The sequence below is a fragment of the Scyliorhinus torazame genome, chromosome 19 (genome assembly GCF_047496885.1).
Source record: "Scyliorhinus torazame isolate Kashiwa2021f chromosome 19, sScyTor2.1, whole genome shotgun sequence".
Lineage (NCBI taxonomy): Eukaryota > Metazoa > Chordata > Chondrichthyes > Carcharhiniformes > Scyliorhinidae > Scyliorhinus > Scyliorhinus torazame.
The window spans coordinates 118,525,314-118,547,980 of NC_092725.1; the positions used below are offsets into that span (position 1 = coordinate 118,525,314).

The 22,667-nt window shown below is 44.8% G+C and overlaps 1 protein-coding gene across 2 annotated transcripts in view; it reads left to right on the forward strand.

Moving 5' to 3' along the window:
* Positions 1-5,131: 5,131 nt before the first annotated feature.
* tbc1d15 (TBC1 domain family, member 15) overlaps positions 5,132-22,667 on the forward strand; it is a 66,262-nt gene continuing 48,726 nt past the window's right edge. For both annotated transcript variants that reach the window (XM_072485113.1, XM_072485114.1), the window contains exons 1-4: positions 5,132-5,225; positions 12,592-12,687; positions 17,012-17,086; positions 19,605-19,746. In XM_072485113.1, coding sequence (XP_072341214.1) covers positions 5,208-5,225; positions 12,592-12,687; positions 17,012-17,086; positions 19,605-19,746 — 331 coding nt within the window. In that variant the 5' untranslated portion in view covers positions 5,132-5,207. The remainder of the gene's footprint in view (positions 5,226-12,591; positions 12,688-17,011; positions 17,087-19,604; positions 19,747-22,667) is intronic.

Genomic DNA, 22,667 nt, shown 5'->3' on the forward strand with positions numbered 1-22,667 from the left:
ACCATCACCATCCCTAGGTTTGCTGTCTTATTTACAGAAGACCCAGCAGGGGTGGTGACACAGTTGTATATAGGCAGGAGTTTTCCTGGTAGCCCTCAACATTGACCGTGGACCCAATGAAGTCTAATGCCATCAAGTAAAACACAGGCAGGGAAACTGACTGATTATCACTTACCCCCCCTTCCCTCAGCTGATGAATCAGTACTCTACACACGGAACACCACTTTGAAGAAGCACTGAGGATGGCAAGGGCATAGGATGTACTCTGGCTGGGGGACTTCAAATTATACCACGAAGAATGGCTCAGTAGACCACTACTGCCCAAGCTGGTTGAGTTCTGAAGAACAAATCTGCCACACTGGGGCTGTGGGGAGGGAAAACCTCACCCTAATCCATCCTCACCAATGTACCTGTCACAGATTCATCTGTCCTTGCCAATATAAGTAGGAGTAACCACTGCAGAATCCTTTTGAAGGGGAAGCCCCATTTTCACACTGAGCATATCCTGCAGTGTGTTGTGTAGCACTACCAACATGTTAAATAGGATAGATTCAGAACATAACGACCAGCTTAAGCTGGGTATCCATGAGGTGCTGTGGGCTATCAGCAACAGCAGAATTGTATTCAGCCACAATTTGTAACCTCGTGGCCAGGCATATTCCTCACTCAACCATTACCATCAAGCTGGGGGAATTAACCCTGGCTCAATGAAGAGTGCAAAAAGGCCTTGCCAGGAGCAGCACCAGGCATACCTAAAAATGAGGTGTCAATCTGGTGAAGCTACAACACAGGGCTACTTGTGGTGTGTGTCAAACAGTAGAGGCAGCATGTGGATAGACAGAGGTAAGTGACCTCATATCCAACATGTCTGATCTAAGTTCTGTAGGCCTGCCACATCCAGTTGTGAATGGTAGTGGACTATTAAAGAACTAACAGGATGAGGAGAGTCCACTGTGATGGAACATAGAAATAGTTAAGTAGAATTCTTATATGTAGGACATTATAGTTTAGAATTGAATAAATAGTCACTCTTTAAGAGGTAAGAAAGGACTAAAGCTTCATACCCATAAACCTTTGCACACACAGGAACATCTCCGAATTTAATTCAAGACAGACAAACGTGACTTAATGTTTTTGGAATCCACTGACATTTCAAAAGTCTTTTTTGGACACAGAGACCAGATATGGACTTACCTTGAGAAAAGGGAGAACATTTAAATTCTGTTTATTTCACAATTTTAAAATAATAAATATTTTAATTCAAATTTTCAGTTTACAGATTTAAAAAAATAGTCAACCAGATTCATACAATATACAGAAACTAGCCACCGCCACCCAACCTGTTCCCCCCCCCCCCCGATTAAAAATAATTATTTAGTTAACTATTTTCCAGAATAACACCAAAACAATCATTTATGTACAAGTTGGCAGTATTCCAACCTTTTCATCCACCCCCCACAAACCCAAAAGAAACACCACCAATCCCCAATGCCCTCCCACCCCCCTACCCTCCGAACATGTGATGGTGACCAACTCTCTGAAAAATGAAATGAATGGCTGCCACATGAGTTAGAATCCTTCAGCCAACCCTCTCATTAGATATTTGATTATTTCTAAGTGTAAAACTTCCATCAGGTCGCCGAGCCAAGCTGCTGTACTGGGCAGGGATGAGGACCTCCAGCCAAACACGATTCGCCTCCGGGCTATCAACGAAGCAATGGCAAGTGCTTCTGCCTTCGCCTCAGCGCATGGCTCCAAATCGACACCGAGAATACCCGACATGGTGCTGAAGGAGACCCAAAGGTTCATGAGCCCAGTGCAGGACCAGAACATGTGTATGAGGTGGGCAGGGCCCTCAGAGCATCGCTCGCACCTATCCCCTACATCTACAAAAAACCCTCTCATACGGGCCCTGGTCAAATGCACTCTATGTACCACCTTGAATTGCATCAGGCTGAGCTGAGCACACAAAGAGGTAGAGTTGACTCTATATAGAGCCTCGCTCCACTTCCCATCCTCAAGTTCCCGGCACAATTCCTCCCCCCATTTCCTTTTAATTTTGTCCAACAGGACTTGATCCTTCGACATTAGCCGACTGTAGATCTCCGACACCCCTCCCTCCCCAACTCTTGCAGCTGAAAGAACTTTGTCCAACAATGAGGGAGGGGGGCCAAAGGGAAGGAAGCAATCTCCTTGCACACAAAGTTTTGTACCTGGTAATATCTAAACTACTTAGTTCTCAAGGGCTTACCGCTCTCCAGCCACTCCTAAAAACTCAGGAACTTCAGATCCCCGAGCCTTTCCAAACTTCCTCCTCCTTCCAAACCCCGAAGGGCGAAGCCAAAACTGCCAGCCCACAACAATGGATCCCAAAGATTGGAGCCAACATTGGCATAGCCCCGAGTTTGAAGTGCCGTCTAAATTGTCCCCACATTTTCAAGGAGGCCACCACCACCGGATTGGCAGTCCATTTCATAGAATTTACACTGCAGAAGGAGGTCATTCGGCCCATCGAGTCTGCACCGGCTCTTGGAAAGAGCACACTACCAAGGTCAACACCTCCACCCTATCCCCATAACCCAGTAACCCCACCCGACACTAAGGGCAATTTTGGACACTAAGGGCAATTTATCATGGCCAATCCACCTAACCTGCACATCTTTGGACTGTGGGAGGAAACCGGAGCACCCGGAGGAAACCCATGCTCACACGGGGAGGATGTGCAGACTCCGCACAGACAGTGACCCAAGCCGGAATTGAACCTGGGACCCTGGAGCTGTGAAGCAATCTCCTTGCACACAAAAATGCTACCGCACTGCCCAGGAAAATTTCAGTGGATAAAACGTAAATGGAGCCGTAACCAATGCCCTCAGGCTGGTATCTCTACAGGAGGAAATAGCGGGGCACCTGGATGGAAATTGTTCCATTGGGCAGACGCAGCATGGGTTCATAAAGGGTAGGTCGTGTCTGACTAATTTGGTAGAATTCTTTGAGGACGTTACCAGTGCAGTAGATAATGGGGAGCCAATGGATGTGGTATATCTGGATTTCCAGAAAGCTTTTGACAAGGTGCCACACAAAAGGTTGCTGCATAAACTAAAGATGCATGGCATTGAGGGTAAAGTGGTAGCATGGGTAGAGGATTGGTTAACTAACAGAAAGCAGAGAATGGGGATAAATGGGTGTTTCTCTGGTTGGCAACCTGTAACTAGTGGGGTGCCTCAAGGATCAGTGTTGGGCCCGCAGTTGTTCACAATTTACATAGATGATTTGAAGTTGGGGACCAAGTGCAATGTGGCAAAGTTTGCAGACGACACTAAGATGAGTGGTAAAGCAAAAAGTGCAGAGGATACCGGAAGTCTGCAGAAGGATTTGGATAGGTTAGGTGAATGGGCTAGGGTCTGGCAGATGGAATTCAATGTTGCCAATGTTCGGGGCAGCACGGTAGCCTTGTGGATAGCACAATTGCTTCACAGCTCCAGGGTCCCAGGTTCGATTCCGGCTTGGGTCACTGTCTGTGCGGAGTCTGCACATCCTCCCCGTGTGTGCGTGGGTTTCCTCCGGGTGCTCCGGTTTCCTCCCACAGTCCAAAGATGTGCAGGTTAGGTGGATTGGCCATGATAAATTGCCCTTAGTGTCCAAAATTGCCCTTAGTGTTGGGTGGGGTTACTGGGTTATGGGGATGGGGTGGCGGTGCTAACCTTGGGTGGGGTGCTCTTTCCAAGAGCCGATGCAGACTCGATGGGCCGAATGGCCTCCTTCTGCACTGTAAATTCTATAAATTCTATAAAAAAAGTGAGGCTATCCATTTTGGGAGGAATAACAGCAAAAGGGATTATTATTTAAATGATAAAATATTAAAACATGCTGCTGTGCAGCGACCTGGGTGTGCTGGTGCATGAGTCGCAAAAAGTTGGTGTGCAGGTGCAACAGGTGATTAAGAAGGCTAATCGAGTTTTGTCTTTCATTGCTAGAGGGATGGAGTTCAAGACTAGGGAGGTTTTGCTGCAATTGTATAAGGTGTTGGTGAGGCCACATCTGGAGTATTGTGTTCAGTTTTGGTCTCCTTACCTGAGAAAGGACATATTGGCATTGGAGGGAGTGCAGAGGAGATTCACTAGGTTGATCCCAGAGTTGAGGGGATTAGATTATGACGAGAGGTTGAGTAGACTGGGACTGTACTCATTGGAGTTTAGAAGGATGCGGGGGGATCTTATTGAAACATATAAAATTATGAAGGGAATAGGTAGGATAGATGCGGGCAGGTTGTTTCCACTGGTCGGGGAAAGCAGAACTAGGGAGCATAGCCTCAAAATAAGGGGAAGTAGATTTAGGACTGAGTTTAGGAGGGACATCTTCACCCAAAGGGTTGTGAATCTCTGGAATTCCTTGCCCAGTGAAGCAGTTGAGGCTCCTTCTTTAAACATTTTAAAGAAAAAGATAGATACCTTTCTAAAGAATAAAGGGATTTGGGATATGGTGTACGGGACGGAGAGTGGAGCTGAGTCCACAAAGATCAGCCATGATCTCATTGAATGGCGGAGCAGGCTCGAGGGGTCAGATGGCCTACTCCTGCTCCTAGTTCTTATGTTCTTATGTCATTCCTCTCCATCTGCTCGTACATGGACTCCATCCCTCTATGCCACTCCCGCACCTATCCAATGGAAGGCTAGGAGCATATGAATGGCATAGCCCTGGTCTTCGTTTGTAAATGGGAGAGGGTAATCAACATAGTGACATAGGAAATGGAGCAGAAGTAGGCAATTCAGCCCTTCGGCCTGCTCTGCAATTCAATCAAATCATGGCTGATCTCTTCCTGGTCTCAAATCCACTTCCCCACCTGTTGCCCATATCCCTTTAACCCATTTTTAAGAATCAAAAATGTATCTATCTCTTTCTTGAAAACATTTAATGACTCAAATTCCATCGCACAATGGGGCAGCGAGTTCCATAAATCAGCACCCTCTCCCATCCAGATAGATCCCTCACAGCTGGACTCCACAGCTGCGGGATGTTGCTCGAACTGCCATTGTCGTCGGTGGCCACGGAGGTGCCGTCGCGCCGCCCGCTCGCGAGAGCCAGCGGGCCACCCATCTTGTCGCTGCGACCTCTTTGATAAACGGGAAGGAGGCGGCGATGCGCGCGCAGTTGGACTGTTTGCCCTGCCTGAAGCACGTGACTGACCGTACGTCACCAGCGGCAGCAAGATGGCGGCGGCGGCCAAGGTAAAGACTGTTTGTGTTTCACTGGTTTCCATGTTGTTCCGACCCCCCCCCCCCCCACTCCACCCCATGTTTATTTAAAAATTAAACGGCTTCGTTGCTCCCTAACTGGACCGCTCCCAGTCTGCAGCATTTTGGTTGATTTTTGGAGGCAGGTTACCGGCGCTGTTTTGATCAGTAAATGAGGAGGATCTTTAAAAATAAATGTATTTCGACTTTAAAGAGCGGGAGGAGGAGGCGGCGAATGCCACAGGAGGCTGGCTGGGCTGTGTTGACAACTTGTCACTGGGGAAATGCCACGAGTGCAGCACCTGCTTGGCGCTGGCTTCAGCTGACGCCTGGCACCCGGTTGTGCCCACGCCCGTGTACACTCCCCTCCTTATCTGTGTTTCTCCCCCCCCCCCTGCAAGCAGCGGTTGGGGGTAGGGGCTGTTTGCCAGACCGGTAGAGGATCGGAGCTGGAGGATTTTCATTTCACAGGAACTTAACAGCTGCAAGCGCTCTTTCTTTTGCCAGTGATCGTTAACTTTGTGCAATGTTTTTGTTTTGGCAACTCCATTCGCGTATCATAGAATTCCTAAAATACAGAAAGAGGCAATTTGGCCCATTGAGTCTGCACCGACTCTTTGAAAGACCACCCTACATAGGCCCTATCCCTATGCCCTAAGGGGCAATTTAGCATGCTAATTATTGGACTGTGGGAGGAAACCGGAGCACCCACACAGACACGGGGAGAAAGTGCAAACTCCACACAGACAGATGCCCAAGGTGGGAATCGACCCCAGGTCCCTGGTGTTGTGAGGCAGCAGTGCTAACCAGTAGTATTGAGGATGTAATTTGCATTAATTATTAAGAATTGGGTAGGATGAAGTAGGGTACAAGAGACTATTATAGAGCATAAACATTGACATGTTGGTCTGAATAATCTATTTCTATGCTGTAGCATCTGTAATGCCAATCCTGAATAGTTTATCTACTTGGCATTCAAATGTAAATTTCTGAAAAAATGTCAATTAAATTAACTTAAAGTTCAGCATGTTTGTTGTGGATTGGTAGGAAATTAATGTAAGGACTTTACTTTTTTTCCAAGTTCCCTCAATTTTAAAATCTCTTCCTTGTCTCCAAAATCCAAGTGTGGCTCCAACCTTCCTCCAGCCTTACAACCCTTCTGAGATTTTGGTGCTCCTCCAATTCTGGCCTCTTGCCAGTCTCTGATTTTCACTCTTCCATTCTTGGTGGGAGTGCTGTCTTGACCAAAGCGCTGGAATTCCATTCCTAAAGCCCTTCTGCCTGTCACTTTTTTTCCATCTTTAAAAAATTTTAATTTAAAGGATGTGGGCGTCCCTGTCTGTGCCTGCATTTATTGCCCATCCTGGATGTCTTTCAGAAAGTGTCAGTGAGCTACCTTCTTGAACCGCTGCAGTTTGATGTGTAGGTACACCCACAGTCCTTTAGGGAGGGAGTTCCAGAATTTTGACACAGCGACAGTGAAGGAACGGTGATATATTTCCAAGTTGGGATGGTGAGTGACTTGGAAGGGAGCCTCCAGGTGGTTGGGTTCCCAGGAAGTTTCTGCGCTTGACCTTGTGGTTGGTAGTGGTCATGGGTTTGGAAGGCGCTGCCTAAGGACCTTTAAGTGCCATTAAGACACTTAACAACTCCCTCTTTTGACCAAACTTTTAGCCGCTCTGCCCTAATATCTCCTTTGATGCTTTTTTGCCAAAGCTCATGTGAAGCATCTTGAGACATTTTACATGTTGAAAAGACTAAAATACCATAGACCTTGTTGAAGTTTGGCTTTTTCTATTTGCCATAGAATGGCGATTACTGGAACTTGTTTTGAAGCTTTTGAGAAGAGTGTAGACTTTTACAGTACATGATTATATCAGCAAATATGCAAGTGACTTGACCATTGTGAAACAGGAAACAATGTTTCTCTTTTGTGAAGTGAGCTGCAGTGATGAAACTATGGCACAGTTGTACCAGATAATTTTTAACGCTAACTTGTACAGTTATATCAAGAGGATGCAAACTCTGAGTTGTTGGTGATGAGTAGCTCTGGGACTTAACAGTCGGATCTATGGGTCTATGAAGACCATTTAAATTTGCACTCACTGAGCTAGATTTTTCTGCTTTCATTTAGAATGGATGGACAGACAATTTGGCATATATTTCATGTTAGCTGGTTTTTAACATCTACATTTTGTGAACCTGAAATTTGTAAAGGACTGCTTTTGCATTATTGCCTAATTGGTGGATTAAATTTGTTAACCGCTTTAAATATATGCATAATATTGAGAATTTTGTGTCTGCTGTTTGAGAATCCATAGTACACTCTATGCAAGCTGAAAAGACAACAAGCTTGATTCCCCCTGAATTCAGTTGCTTAAGTCAATTCCCTCCCTTCCCATCGTTCACCACCCGAAAGCTTTCTGAAGGTTCCCTTTCCCCACCCTCTAATTTGCATAATTTACTAGGTTGACTCCAATGTATCTTTATGCTCTCTCTGAACTCACCTTGTCCATGCGACCAATGTTCCCTTTAAAATTTAATGATCAGTGATCACAGACTGTTATTTCATTGCACAGTTCCTCTAAGACTTCTGGAAAACTGTGCACCAATAGTACTTACGGAACAAGTTAACTTCGGATTGCTGAGTGGCCAAAGGAAAGACCTGCTAGAGTTTAGAAGAGTAAGAGGGGACTTGATTGGAATTTTTAAGATCCTGAATGGTCTTGAGAGGGTGGATGTGGGAATGTTTCCTCTCATGGGGGAATCTAGAACTAGGGGTCACAAGTTAAAAATAAATTTAAAATTTAAATTTAAAAATAAAGGGCCATTTAAAACTGAGATGAGGAGAAAACGTTGGTGACTCGTTGAAACTCTTCTACAAAAAGGAGGTGGAAGCAGAGTCTTTGAATATTTTATAGACTGAAGTAGATATGTTGCTAAGCAAGGGGGTGAAAACCTATTGGGATAGGCAGGAATGTGAAGTTGAATGGCAGAGCAGGCGCAAGGTGCCGAGCGGCCTACTCATTTGTACAAATTAAAAAAAAAAAAAATTATTTTAAAAGGTTGCAGAACAACGCTCATGGGCATCAGTACAATGGATGTAGTGCAAACAGTTTGTTGTTTTTGGTTTGAAGCTGGTTCCCCCCGCCCCCCCCCCCCCCCCCCCCCATCAGTCTTTTTCTCTCTTTCTTTCCCCTCCACCCCCCAAAAAAAAACCCTGCTGGTCCTTAAAGATGGTGGTGAACTGCCTCAGCCTGGAGTGCTGACCCCCCAATAACAAACAATTTTTTTTTTCTAACTTCAGGAATTCCGTGAGGTCTGCCAGCTAATCCGAGGTCCTAGGCAGCGCTGCCGATCTCCACCCAAGTAGGGGTTGCCGCCGGGCTTTCAGGGAGGTGAAGGCCTGGACATCAGCCCATTTTCCCTCGAATAGTCCTGGCCGTTCTGACTCCTCGAAGATCGTCACCAATGAGCATGGCTCCACCTTGACCCCCATGACCTCAGACAAGTCTTCAAAGAACATGGCCATGCATCCGACCAGTTTTGGGCAGGACCAGAACTTGCGGGAGTGGTTAGCCAAACCCCTCGGGCATCGCTCACAGCTGTCTTCCATCCTCAGGAAGAATCTGCTCACGTGTGTCATTGTCAAGTGTTCCCTGTGCTCCACCTTCAGTTGCAACAGGCCCAGCCTAGTGCACGAGGAAACACAATCGCTCTCCAGAGACCTTCCTCCTAGCTCGAGACCTAGTTCCTCTTTCCACCTCTCCCTTGTTTCATCTGGTGGGGCCCTTACTTTCTTTAGCAGTCATCCATACATGTCTGTACATTTTTCCCTCCCATAACTCCGCCAATGGTATTAATCTGTCTGGCAGTGTGTACCTGGGTAACTGACAGAAGGATGGGGACTCCGTGTGGAAGAAGTCCCGTATCTGGAGATATTGGAGCTCACTCCCTTTTGAGAGTTAGAACTTCTCTGTTAGTTCCTCCGAGGTTGCCACCCTGAGCCTCAACACCCTTCTTCCCTTCTCCAAGTTTTGTATGTGGGTGTTCTTTTTGCCCCAGGTGAATCTATGGTAATTACAAATGGGAGCTGAGTTGGACATGTCGCTTAACTTGAAATGGTGTCTTAGTTGGTCCCAGGCTTTTAATGATGCTATCATCACCGGGCTCATCGAGTGTTTGGCCAGGATGAATGGGGCAGAGACCAGTACCTGCAGAGGTGCCCCCCACGTCACCCCATCTGTAAGATGATTCTACAGATCCTGGGGTTCTTCCCCGCCCAAACGAACGCCACGATCAGTTTTTCTACCCAGGTGAAAAAGGATTTGGGGAGAAAGATCGGGAGCGATCTGACCATGAATATGAACCTTGGCAGGACGGTCATCTTTATCGTCTGCAATCTCCCTGCCAGGGAGCGCACCTCCGCAGGCACCCCTTCACCACCTCCACCAGGTTAGCTAGGTTCTTCTTGTGGAGCCAGGCCCCATTTGTGGGCTATGTGGATCCCCAGGTATCTGAACTTAGTCTGGGTCAGTTTGAACAGCAGTGCTTCCAGCTCTGCTACCCCACACTGGGGATTCATCGTGAAGATTTCACTTTTAACCCGGGTTTAATTTGTATCCCGAGAAGGCTCCAAACTCCATCAGGAGCCCTGTTATCTTTCTCATGCTGGACAGGGGGTTTGAGAGGTTGAGCTGCTGGTCATCCCATTGCAGAGAAACTCTGTGCTCCGTGTCTCCCCTCCACCCTTCCACTGATCTGAGCACGCTAGCCAGTGGCTCAATTGCCAGAGTGAATAGCAGCATGGACAACGGGTATCCCTGCCTCGTACCTCTATGCAGCTGGAAATAATTTGAGCTTGTGGCATTTGTCCAGATGCATGCCATGGGAGCACTGCCCAGCAGATTTACCTGCGAGGTGAACACTGATCCAAACCATTCTAGTACCTTGAAGAGATACTTCTGTTCCACCCAATCAAAGGCCTTCTCTGTATCTAGAGAGATAATTACCTCTGATGTCTCCTCCCTGGATGGGGACATGACCATGTTTATCAGGCATTTGATTGTCCAGTCGTTTTGCCAGAATATTCGCTAGAATTTTTCCGTTAGTGTTAGGAGTGAGATGGGTCTGTATGACCCACACTCCGCCGAGTTTTTGTCCTTCTTCGGAATCGGTGAAATTGAAGCCTATGTCAGCGTGGGTGGCAAGACCCCCTTCGACAGCGAGTCAATGAACATCTCCAGGTGTGGGGCCAGTACTGCCGCAAATCTTTTGTAGAATCCATCAGCTCCCGGCGCCTTCCCAGATTCATAGAATTTACAGTGCAGGAGGAGGCCATTCCGCCCATCAAGTCTGCACTGGCCCTTGGAAAGTGCACCCTACTTAAGCCCACACTGCCACCCTATCCCTGTAATCTAGCAACTCCACTTAACCTTTTGGACACTAAGGGGCAATTTAGCATGGCCAATCCCCCTAACCTGCACATTTTTAGACTGGAAGGAAACCTGAGCACCTGGAGAAAACGCATGGATACACAGGGAGAAAGTGCAAACTCCACACAAGACAGTCGCGCGAGGTCGGAATTGAACCCGGGACCCTGGAGCTGTGAGGCAGCAGTGCTAACCACTGAGCCACATGCCATCCCGGAATTGATGCATACTATGATGCACTCCATAACCTATAAACCCAACGGTCCCTGCCCCTGTTCCTCTCCCATCCAGGGGCTGCTTCACCGCCTCTGGTATGTACCGTCTCCGGTAAAAGGCTGCCAAAGCTCCCTTGATCATCTCTGGAGCTGTGGTCACCCGTCCCCCCTCGTCCCCGATCTGTGCAATCTCTCGTGCGGCTACCTGCTTCCTCAACTGGTGGGCCAACAGGCAGCTGATCGTAGAAGGTCCCCTGGGTCCGCTGGAGCTGGCTCGCTGCCTTCCCAGTTGAGCTCAACTCGAACTAGATTTGCAGTCTTTCCCTCTCCGCTAGCAGCTCCACTGCCGGGACCGCGGAATACTGCCGATCCACCTTCAGCATTCAGTTGATCAACCGTTGTCTAGTTGCCCTCTTTTTGCCCTATCCCTATTTGGCCTGTATGCTATTAACTCCCCCCCCGACCACTACCTATAGCGCCACCCAGAATGTGAACGGATTGACTTTCCCGTTCTGGTTGCAGCTCATGTAATTGTTGATTGTTAATGCTATCCTTTCATTAAAAAGCCTTGTGGCTCCAGGGTCCCAGGTTCGATTCCCGGCTTGGGTTACTGTCTGTGTGGAGTCTGCACGTTCTCCCCGTGTCTGCGAGGGTTTCCTCCGGGTGCTCTGGTTTCCTCCCGTAAGTCCCGAAAGATGTGCTGTTTGGTAATTTGGACATTCTGAATTCTTCCTGTGTACGTGACCAGGCACCGGAATGTGGCGACGAGGGGCTTTTCACAGTACCTTCATTGCCGTGATAATGTAAGCCCACTGGTGACAATAAAGATTGTTATTTTTATTACATGAACCAGATAAATTAACATTTACAACTTGCATGCATGTAATGTCTGACTGTTCGTCCGCATATGTCCCAAACGCTTCAAAGCTGATTAATTATTTTGAAGTAAAGTTGCCATTTTTATGTAGGCAAATTCAGGCCATAATTTGCATATAGCAAGATCCACAGGCAGCAATAACCAGTTAATTTGTTTTGCAGTATTTGGATGAGGGATAAATGTTGACCATGATGCTCGGAGAGTTCTTGTGTTCCTCTTTGAATACTGCCATGGGATCTTTTATGGCTCTTTGAACAGCAGATAGCACTTTAATTTCTCAGCTGAGATGCCAATGACTTCTTTAAACTCCGTTGAGCCAAGCTGCCACTTAGTATGGTTTAACTCAGTTTTGGAACTGTTCAACATCTGGCTGAATTCTGGACATTTGTAAATCTGTTGAGTTGAAGGACAGGCAGCCTTCTTGGATTTGATTTATTGTCACGTGTGTTGAGGTACAGTGAAAAGTATTGTTCTGCGTACAGTCCAAACAGATCGTTCCATTCATGAAAAAACATAGGACATATATAAATACACAATGTAAATACATAAGACACATGCATTGGGTGAAGCATACGGAGTATAGTACTACTCAGTAGAGAAGATGTATGAAGAGGCAAGAGGGTCATTCAGGAGTCTGGTAACAGCGGGAAAGAAGCTATTTTTGAACCTGTTCGTGTGTGTTCTCGGACGTTTGTATTTACTGCCCGTTGGAAGAGAGAATAACCCGGGTGGGAGGGGTCTTTGATTATGCTGCCCGCTTTCCCAAGGCAGCAGGAGGTGTAGACCGAGTCACACAACTTAAATAAAAATTCTCCTCCGCCTTTGTTTTTTTCCAGATTGTATATGAACAAGATGGAGTGTTCATTCATTCATGCTCTGAAAGAATTGGTGAACAAGATACGCTTCCGGGAGTACTGAGGTTGATTGATAAGGTACTTCAAACAATGAATTTGTTTTCCGAGTTACATCTTTAGAACCAAAGCATTTACTTTGGTTTGGACTAGATGGTGCAACTTTATAAAGGATAAAAGCATGAAGTTTCTTTGCTTTCCGCAGTGCCAAATCCAATAATGCTGGTCATAATTTCAAAAATCTGCTTTCCATCTCTTTTCTTTTTCAAACTTTAACATTGTGATTGGAGACTGCATGAAAACAGAGTCACCAAGAACCAGATCGACATTTTCACTGTATAAGCTGCATACTGAAATGAAACTTGAAATCTAAGCTCATCTTAGGTGTCCTTATATCTCAGGACATGTCTTGTTACCATTGTGCTACCCCAAGACTGCGACTGACTGTTAATCCTCTTGGGCATCAATGTTCTGGAAGTGATTGTCGTTCCTGTGAATTCACTTTGATTGACATCAGTTCATCTGTTTGACCAGTGTTGCCTCTACCAACTAACAAATGTCTCCTGGCCAAATCAGTCTGGGTAGAGAATTCATAAAGAAAATTCATCTATGTTTCTATTAAAAGGTCAAATGTGTTTGAAGAATTCCCTGGAATTAATGGAATTAAATCACATTTCCCATGCATTCTCTCAAAGAGAGTGGAGCTTTTGTCTTGATCATATTTTGTCGACAATGAATATTACAATAATATTTGAATAGATGAAACTGTTCATGTTTAATCAAATGGAGGCAATATGCACTTCCAAGATTTGATGAATCTTTGTGACGGTATCCAAACAATCCAAGAACTGTATTCTGTGGATGTTGAGCAACAAACTCCGTTTGTTTCCTTTCTCCATCTTGGTAAAGTAGCAGCTGTTAATTCTATGTAAGTGGCAGGCAAACTTGAAAACTGGGAAAAGTAATTTTTATGAAATGAAGCTGAGATGCTCCCTTGATTTGCATTAGGAATGATTATTGACTTGGTGCTATCGAAAGCTGCATACCTTGAAACGGATCATAGGATCAGTAGTGGACTATTTATCCCTTCAAACCTGTTCTGTCATTGAAGAGACCCTGGCTACTCTATGACTTCGCCCTAATATACTTGCCTTTGCTCCGTATTCCTTGATATCTTTGGTTAACAGATCTATCGCAAGCTTTCTCCAGCACCTTGTTGGCCTTACACACTCAGGTTTTAGATTTACAGGGCTGTTTCTCCCCTTCTGCCTTCACAAATTTTATTTTCTATTTAAAAACAGGATGATGCTCTGTACTTATTATCAATGTGGACTACTGTCTCTAATGCATTGCCGTCTGTCAGTGTTTCCTCGTCATCATATTTAGATTATTTTAAATATTGCCTCTAACAACTTGCAAATGACTCCTGGCCAAATCAGTCTGGGTAGAGAGTTCATAAAGAAAATTCATGTATGTTTCTATTGATTAAAGTAATCTGAAAATCAGCTGATTGATTTTCTCAGGAGTGAATCTTCAGCAGTGTTGAAGGCAGGGTGGGTGCAGCATATGGAGGTTGGTTCAGGGTGGGAGTTGATGAGCACAATATCTGTATCAGAGGGAGTGGTAACATGGAAATTTCATGCAAAGATCTGAAATGTGGCTTCAGGAAACCTGTGCTGTTAAAAATATAACTTAAGTATTTAAATGTCGTATAAGTTTTCCTAGATCGCTGCTAGATGAGTCCTGTAAAATAAATTCAGTTTGGGGTTGAAATGGGTGAGATGGTAGCAATAAGGAGGGGGCAAGCAACAATGAGTCTGTGGTTTGCTTTTAGTATCTTGAGTACCCATTTGGGAGGTTCCTATGGTAAGTAAGTGATAATTTACCTTGCAGAATTCAATTAAGAGGTAAATAAAATCAGGAGGTGAGTTTAACAGTGGCAGAAAAGAGGCATAATAGAAACCTGCAGAAATTAATTGGGGAACAGGAATCTATCTGCAAACATACAAATTACAGAAATTGCAAATATTTATGTTAACATTCAACGTGGAAACTTCCTGTGCAGCCATTATCGTATCATTTTGTATCTAAGCAATTATTTTAAAAAAAAATGTTTTTTTAATTCTCCTTTTTCACATTTTCTCCCACATTTACATCCATCAACAATAAACAATAATCAGCAAGATATGTCAGGCCCCATAATAACAACGATCCCATCTACCCACCAACCCCCGAACCTCAACCCGCATGTTTACATAAACAAATGACAAAAAGGAATCAGGGATTACCCGTAGTCACCCTTAATCTTACACAGCCCCCCCGCCCGCCCGCAGGTCTCCAGCTCCTCCTGTCCACTGCCTCTTGTAAAACTCCTCCACCTAACCTCGGTTCCTTCCCCCCAACTTTCCACCCCGGCTAGACCACTCGGACCCTGTTCTGCCAGGCTCCGATGGCCACAGCCCCTCCCACCTCACTCCCGTTCACTGGCCGGCTTAAACCGGCCAGCGTGGAGGCCCCCGCCTGGAACCCTTGCCCACTTGCCCGACCCTAGGAAAGCCCAAAGATCCCCTTTTAGCACACAAACCCCCGCATATCCACCGACACCCCAAAGAACTCTCATTTCGAGTGAAAGTCCCGTCCCTTCCCTTGTCCAAATATATACCACATTGGCTCCTTTAATCTCTACACCCACGCGCAGTGATACAAAAAAGAAGAAAATACAGTCATGAGGTTACATCGGCACATGGCCATTCCTCAATTTGTCAGTTCTGCCACAGTCCTTCTGCTTTCGCAAACTCCTCCGCTGCTTCCGCCGTTCCAAAATAAAAGTCCCTGAGCTTGTAAATCACCCTCAGCTTCGCTGGATATACAATGCCGCACCGCACCTTGCTAATGTACAGTGCCCTCTTCACCCGGTTGAAGGCAGTCCGCCTCCTTGCCAGCTCCACTGTAAAGTCCTGGTATACACGTATACCAGCTCCAGCCCACTGCACCACCCGCTTCTGCTTGGCCCAGCTCAGGACCTTCTCCTTCACCCTGTACCTACGGAAGCGCAGAGTCACTGCCATTGGCGGCTCACTCGCCTTTGGTACAGGCCTCCACGACCGATGAGCCCGATCCAGTTCATATCGGGAGGGATCTTCCCCCTCCCCCAATAGTTTTGCCAGCATCGCGGCAAAATACTCAGTCGGCTTTGGTCCTTCAACTCCTTCGGGCAGCCCCACAATCCTCAAATTCTGTCGCCTGGATCTGTTTTCCAGGTCTTCCATTTTTCCTCGCAGATCCTTGTTAGTATCCATCACCTTCCGCATCTCTTTCCCCATCGAGGCAAGTTGATCACCGTGCTGCAATAACGCCTACTCCACTTCCTTCAACGCCTCCCCTTGCTCTCGCACCTCCGCCACTGCGCTCGCCACCTCCGTCCTCACCGGGGAAACCGCCTCCTCCACCAGCACACTCAAAACCTCCCTCATCTCCTTCCTCACCGTCTCCATACATTTCGCAATCTGCGCCAACTGCTTTTCAAATTCCGCAGCCATCACCGTAGTTATTTCTTCAGCCGTAAGCAGTGCGGCCTTCCCTGGTGCTCCAGCCTCCATTTTTCCTGGTGACCCCGCGGTGACCTTTCCACTCCCCGACGGACCTCCAGCTGTTTTTTTTCCGGCCGTTTCTTGCTCACCCTCGACATTTTTCTTTGTCCTTTTTTCCTCCTGTGTCTTTACTGTGCCTCCTCCGTACCTTCTCACTGCTTCTGCTGCCTCCGCGGACCCTGGGACCGGGCGTAAAGCCCCGAAAATGCCGTTGCCGAACGGGAGCCCTCCATTGTGCGGCCGCCTCCCGCCCGCCGTCCGTATCTAAGCAATTATATAAGCCTTTTCATGATGGAAAATCATGTAAGCATTTCAGTGTCACAAAATGTTACAATTTGTTATTGAGCCAAAAGCTAATTTTTCACAGTAACTGGAAGTTCTTTGGCGTTTTAAACAAAGTTATACATTTCACAACTTAGACTATTAAATTTATCCATTGAACTTTTTATTATAATAAATACCATTCACCTTGCAGTTGTAGAATAATGGAAAGTTGTGGAAATACATCTCCAAAACACTAGTTTTTTAAAAAAACTTTGAACTATTTATTTAAATGTATTTGATATATTCCATCACTGTAAATTAGTGGCACTGATGTGATTCCCTACAACGAAAAACAGCCCTATTTATCAGACAAAATCCACAATATGAATTAACAATAATTTCTGAGACAAAGCAACATCCATAAATCTTTGTGAGTCTGTGTTCTACCTTGCATCATTGTTCAAATTTAAAATGCAGTTTTTGTTGCCTGAAATATTTGCATTGGTTAGGTCATTGAAACTGGCTGCTGCCTTATTTTCTTTTTCTTCCAGGGTTCAGGGGTTGTAGTGGATTGGTCGCCAGTGGATGACTCTTTGGATTCTTCAAACATTTTTTGTGCGGGAAAGGTAATGTTGCTAACTTTTGGTTGGCTCTTAATTCGTAATTTGCTCTGTTTATTTAACCTTTGCTCTAGAGTCGCCAGGTATCTTTATGATACCGCCACGAGGTTCAAGTTCAAGTAATGATCAATAACTCAACACACCAATTAATAAGATTCAAATCAAAACAGATTTATTATACACAGTAAATCACCACTCATGCATAAACTCTACTTTCTAGACTATTCCTATCACTAAAAGGCCTATACTTAGCTTCGGAATTGGCCCACCAGGTCAAAGGAACAAATGGCCTTTTGTTCAGGTCCTGAGTCTGCAGGATTCAAAAGCTGGTATGGACTTGTAGCTAGGAGCGCCTATCTCGTAGCGAACGTTGACTGGAGACTTACTTGGTTGATGCGGCAGCTTAGACAGGTCACTCTCACGGGTTAATTCAAGTTGCTGAGTGATCCTGCCAAAGAAGGACGATTTGAACTTGGGGGGGTTTACTTTATAGTCCCTAGGGGCTTCCCGCCCTTTGGGGCGGACCCCGTACCTGGTTCCAAATGATTGGACTGTGTTCTGATCATTTGGATCGATTTTCTCCAATACTGGAGTTGTTCTCTGATCGCTGGGCGGTCCCTAAATGTCCGTTGGCCTTCCTTTGTCTTGGCTCCTGCTGGCGCTGAGGAGTCTGACTTGGCTTTATTCACCTTGAGTGTTGCAATTGTGCCTTGGAATTGCTCATTACTATGCAGATGGCTGCTGGTTTCAGTGCTGTCTGGTTTTTGCAAGTTTCAATACACATCATTTCTGCACTTGCTCAATTTTGCCTGTGTTGGGTGAATTTCCCTTCAGTCTCTGCGGTTCTCCATTTTAAGTCAGGAAGTGGCCAACCCAGGTGGCTACAGTAATTTATTGCATAACTAAATGGAATAGTTAGATTTCAATACCACTTCTGATGAAGTGGGCAGTTAGCTAAAAGCTATAACTACAAAATGTTACTCTATTCTGTCTAATGTCGAGTTGCAGTATTTTTATTGTGGTATATATTTATGCAGTGTGATAATTAGATGAATTCATGTTTATCTGTGCACCTTCAGATGCCTGTCGAAAATGGTTAAAAGTGCTTTAATTATGTCATCTTTCTAACGTGTGTTTACTGAAACATCTTGTTTTGTCAATCCTGGCATAGCAAAATTTCAGCCAAAAAACTTAATTGCAATGAATTACGAATTAGATAGTAATTAGATGCTTAGAACTCACCTTCTGGTCTGCCAAGTGGATCCCAGTTCAATTTACTTTGGTAGGATAGAATTCTATTAATTCTTTAAAAACATTTCTCAATTAGGCGATCAACATTTTGAATGTTAATTTTTTCTCCTCTGAAATAATTGAGTTGAATGACTTACCAATCTTATGGTAATTATGGTCTTGTGAATTACCAATCAATGCAGACTTCAAACATATCCGTAAAATTTTGTCCATGTCAATTCTTACATTTTTCAACTTTAAAGCACGTGTAGGTTTGTTACCTGAAATAGTGTTTGTGATGGGGCTGAAGACAGCAGTCACAGAATATTAAGGTTGTTTCAGTGCTATGGCAAGAATAGAAACTTGTTTGGGGAGACTTAAATGTTGGAAAAATGGATGCTGTTTTAGAAGATGGCAGCATATTGAAGGAATTTGGCGAGGGAAATTAGGTTAGAGATTGGCAGCAGTTTGCAAAGTCTGAGCGGTTGAGGGTGCATTTTTGGAGGGAGGAATGACAACAGTGGTTATTCAGCAGCAAGGGGAAAACAGTACTTGAGGAAGCGACACTTATAATGCCAGCTAGCACGTGGGCCAAATTAATGTGCACATTTGAAAGGATTGTGAGTTGATAGTAACGTAGATGCTGAAATAATTGAGAAATTGCATTGCAGATGTCCATCATTTTCCTGTATGCATTGAAAATCCAAAATATTGCAAGTGTAGCATATTGTTTGGCTGGCTCATGTGTTGCAGATTAAAAAGTCTGATATTTTGCTGCTAAATGTGAGTTTTGAATTGAAAATACATAACCTTGCAAAGGATTTTAATAATAAAAGAGGACTATTGGGTAGAGTGGTCAATTACTAGGGGACATAGGTTTAAGGTGAGAGGGGCAAGGTTTAAAGTAGATGTACGAGGCAAGTTTTTTTACACAGAGCGTAGTGGGTGCCTGGAACTCGCTGCCGGAGGAGGTGGTGGAAGCAGGGACGATAGTGACATTTAAGGGGCATCTTGACAAATACATGAATAGGATGGGAATAGAGGGATACGGACCCAGGAAGTGTAGAAGATTGTAGTTTAGTCGGGCAGCATGGTCGGCACGGGCTTGGAGGGCCGAAGGGCCTGTTCCGGTGCTGTACATTTCTTTGTTCTTTGTTCACTGTTTTATATCTTTATGGACAAAAGAAACAAACATGTAAAATATGTATACAAGTATATATATTTTTCATATACATTTCAATGTGGAACAATTAAAAGGAAGAAAAATAGACATAATTATTTTCTTTTCTCTTAGGATTCCAGTTCAGTTGTTGAATGGACTCAATGTCCGAAAGAAAAGTCTTCCAGGAGTACAATCTACCAAAATAGCTGTGAAGCTGAATGGGACATGATTAATACAGTTACTTTCAGAAAGAAACCCTTTTTGAACGGTGATGGTATGTAAACTACAATAAATGGAATGTCTACACATTGCATTGCATTAAAAAGTTCACATTTTGCGACTAGTACTTTTAGTAATCTAAATAAATTATTAGAAGTCTCCAGCAGCACAAATTGAAAGGGAAAAATCTGAATTGGGTTTTACAACACTGTTCCACCATGAATTTAAAATATGGCTGAAACTTTCTTATCACAGGGCTTGTTTGATAAAGGCAAGGATGAGTGTTTTTTTTCTCTGGGGTGGAAGACAGGTACAAGCATTGGGACCGGCTAACCACATGTTCTGATCTGGTCCCAATTTGGCGAGCTTCTGGGTCTATTTCTTGAGCACCATGTCAGAGATTCTCAATGTTGATCTGGGGCCATGGCTGTTGGTGGCCATTCTCAGTGTATCTGACTCGCTAGTGCTGCGGATTGGGGGGGGGGGGGGGGGCGAATGTTGATGTCCGCGCTTTTGCCTCATTAATAGACCGGAGATGAGGGTGGAAATTGTCCGCTCCACCCAGTGCCTTGGCTTGATGGGTGATCTCATGTCATTCTTGCAATTTGGAGAAGGTCAGATACATCATGAAGGGGTCAGAAAGGTTCTATCTAAGATGGCAGCCATTCATTTCCTTCTTTAAAGAGTTAGTCACCGTCCGCTATTAACGGGTTTGGTTTAATATTTGGTGGGGGGGGGTTAAGTTAGTGTGGGTTCTTGATTGTTTTTTTTGAATAAATTTAGAGTGTTATGGGCCAGGGTTTAGGAAACCCCAAAGAGTACCTTGGAATTCACCTGACCCACAACATTTAATAGATTGTGGTATGGGGAGCACACGGCCCACTCTACAGGTGTGGTACAGCAGAAATGGAAAAGTATTTTTTAAAGCAAAACAATGTTTATGAACTCAAGTTAACCTTTTTAAAACAAACAGTGAACATCTTAGCAACCATCAATTCAAATATAACCCTCAAAGAATACAACACAGTAATCCTTAATAACTTCCCAAACAGCATCCAGAAGACAGAAGAAGCACCTTTCAACATAAGCGCATTAGGTTTACATTCACTCCTGAGAACATTCCTAATTCTGAATTCACCAAATGATCAAGAGATAGTCTTCTGTTGGCAGAGAGATCAACAGTACACCTGCTCTGTCTGGCTTCAGCTCCAACACTGAAAACAAAACTAAAACACATCCTGCAGCAAACAGCCTAAAACGGAAGTACTAAGCCGACAGACAGCCCAGCTCCACCCACTCTCTGACATCACTGCAGTAATAAACACCCATTTCTTAAAGGTACTCTCACTACAGATATTTATATACACACCCATTTCTTAAAGATACTCTCACATGACAAGAGTATCCAATTCATTTTTTCCAATTAAGGGACAATTTAGTGGGGCCAATCCACCTACCGTGCGCATCTTTTGGGTTATGGGGGCGGAACCCACTCAAATACTGGGTGAATGTGCAAACTCCACACGGACAGTGACCTAGAGCCGGGATCGAACCTGGGACCTCGGTGCCGTGATGCATTCGTGCTAACCACTTGTGCCACCGTGCTGCCCGGTTCTTGATTGTTTATTGTGTTCTTGCATTGTAATTTGTATTAACTGTTACATATTATTGTGGTTTACAATGAAAAATCTTTAATAAAAATACTTTCTTAGAGTACTGGACCTTTAAGAGCACTTGGAAAACAGTGGTGGAATCGGACAGAGTCGGTATGGATTTACAAAAGGGAAATCATTCTTTGAAAAAAAAACTGATGGAGTTCTTTGAGGATGTAACCAGTGGAATTGACGAGGGGGGACCAACTGGATGTTACTTATTTTGACTTTCAGAAAGCTTTCGACAAAGTCCCATGTAAAAGTAAAGCGTATGAGATTGGGGTGTTGAATTCAGATGGATAGAAAACTAGTTGGCTGACAAGAAACACAGATTAGGATTAAACAGGTATTTTTCCAAATGACAGGCAGTGACTAGTGGTAAACCACAGGGATTGGTGCTGGAACCCTAGCTATTCACAATATATCTTAATGATTTAGATGAGGGAGCTAAATGTAATATCTCCAAATTTGCAGATGACACCAAGCTGGTTGGGAGACGGATGCACAGGTGCTTCAGTGTGATTTGGACAAGTTGAGCGAGTGGGCAAATGCATGGCAGATGCAGTATAATGTGAGGTTATCCACTTTGGTAGCAAAAGCAGGGGGGCAGATTGTTATCTGAAGGCTATAGATTGTGAGAGGAATGCACAACAAGACCTGGGTGTCCTTGTACACTAGTCATTAAAGGTAAGCATGCAGGTGCTGCAGTAGGTGGTAAAGAAAGCAAATGGATGTTGGCCTTCATAGCGAGAAGATTTGAGTACAGGAGCAGGCTGTGTTGCTGAAATTATATGGGGCCTTTGTGATGCCACACTTGGAATATTGTGTGCAATTTTGGTCTCGTTATCTGAGGAAGGATGTTCTTGCTCTTAAGGAAGTGCAGAAAAGGTTTACCAGACTGATTCCTGGGGTGATGGGACTGACACATGAGGAGTATCGAGTTGGTTAGGATTATATTCGCTGGATTTGAGAAGAATGAGGGGGTCTCATAGAAACCTCTACAATTCTAACACTGGACAGGATAGATCCAAGAAGGAATTTCCTGATGGTGGGTGAATCCAGAACCAGGGGTCACAGTCTGAGGATACGGGGTAGACCATTTAGGACTGAGTTGAGGAGAATTTTCTTCACCCAGACAGTAGTGAACCTGTGGAATTCACTACCACAGAAAGTAATTGAGGCCAAAACATTATATGTTTTCAAGAAGAGTTATAATTGGCTCTTGGCCGAAAGGGATCAAAGGATATGGGGGGCAAGGCGGGAACAGGTCACTGAGTTGGATGATCAGCCATGTTCATAATGAATGATGGAGCAAGCTCGAAGG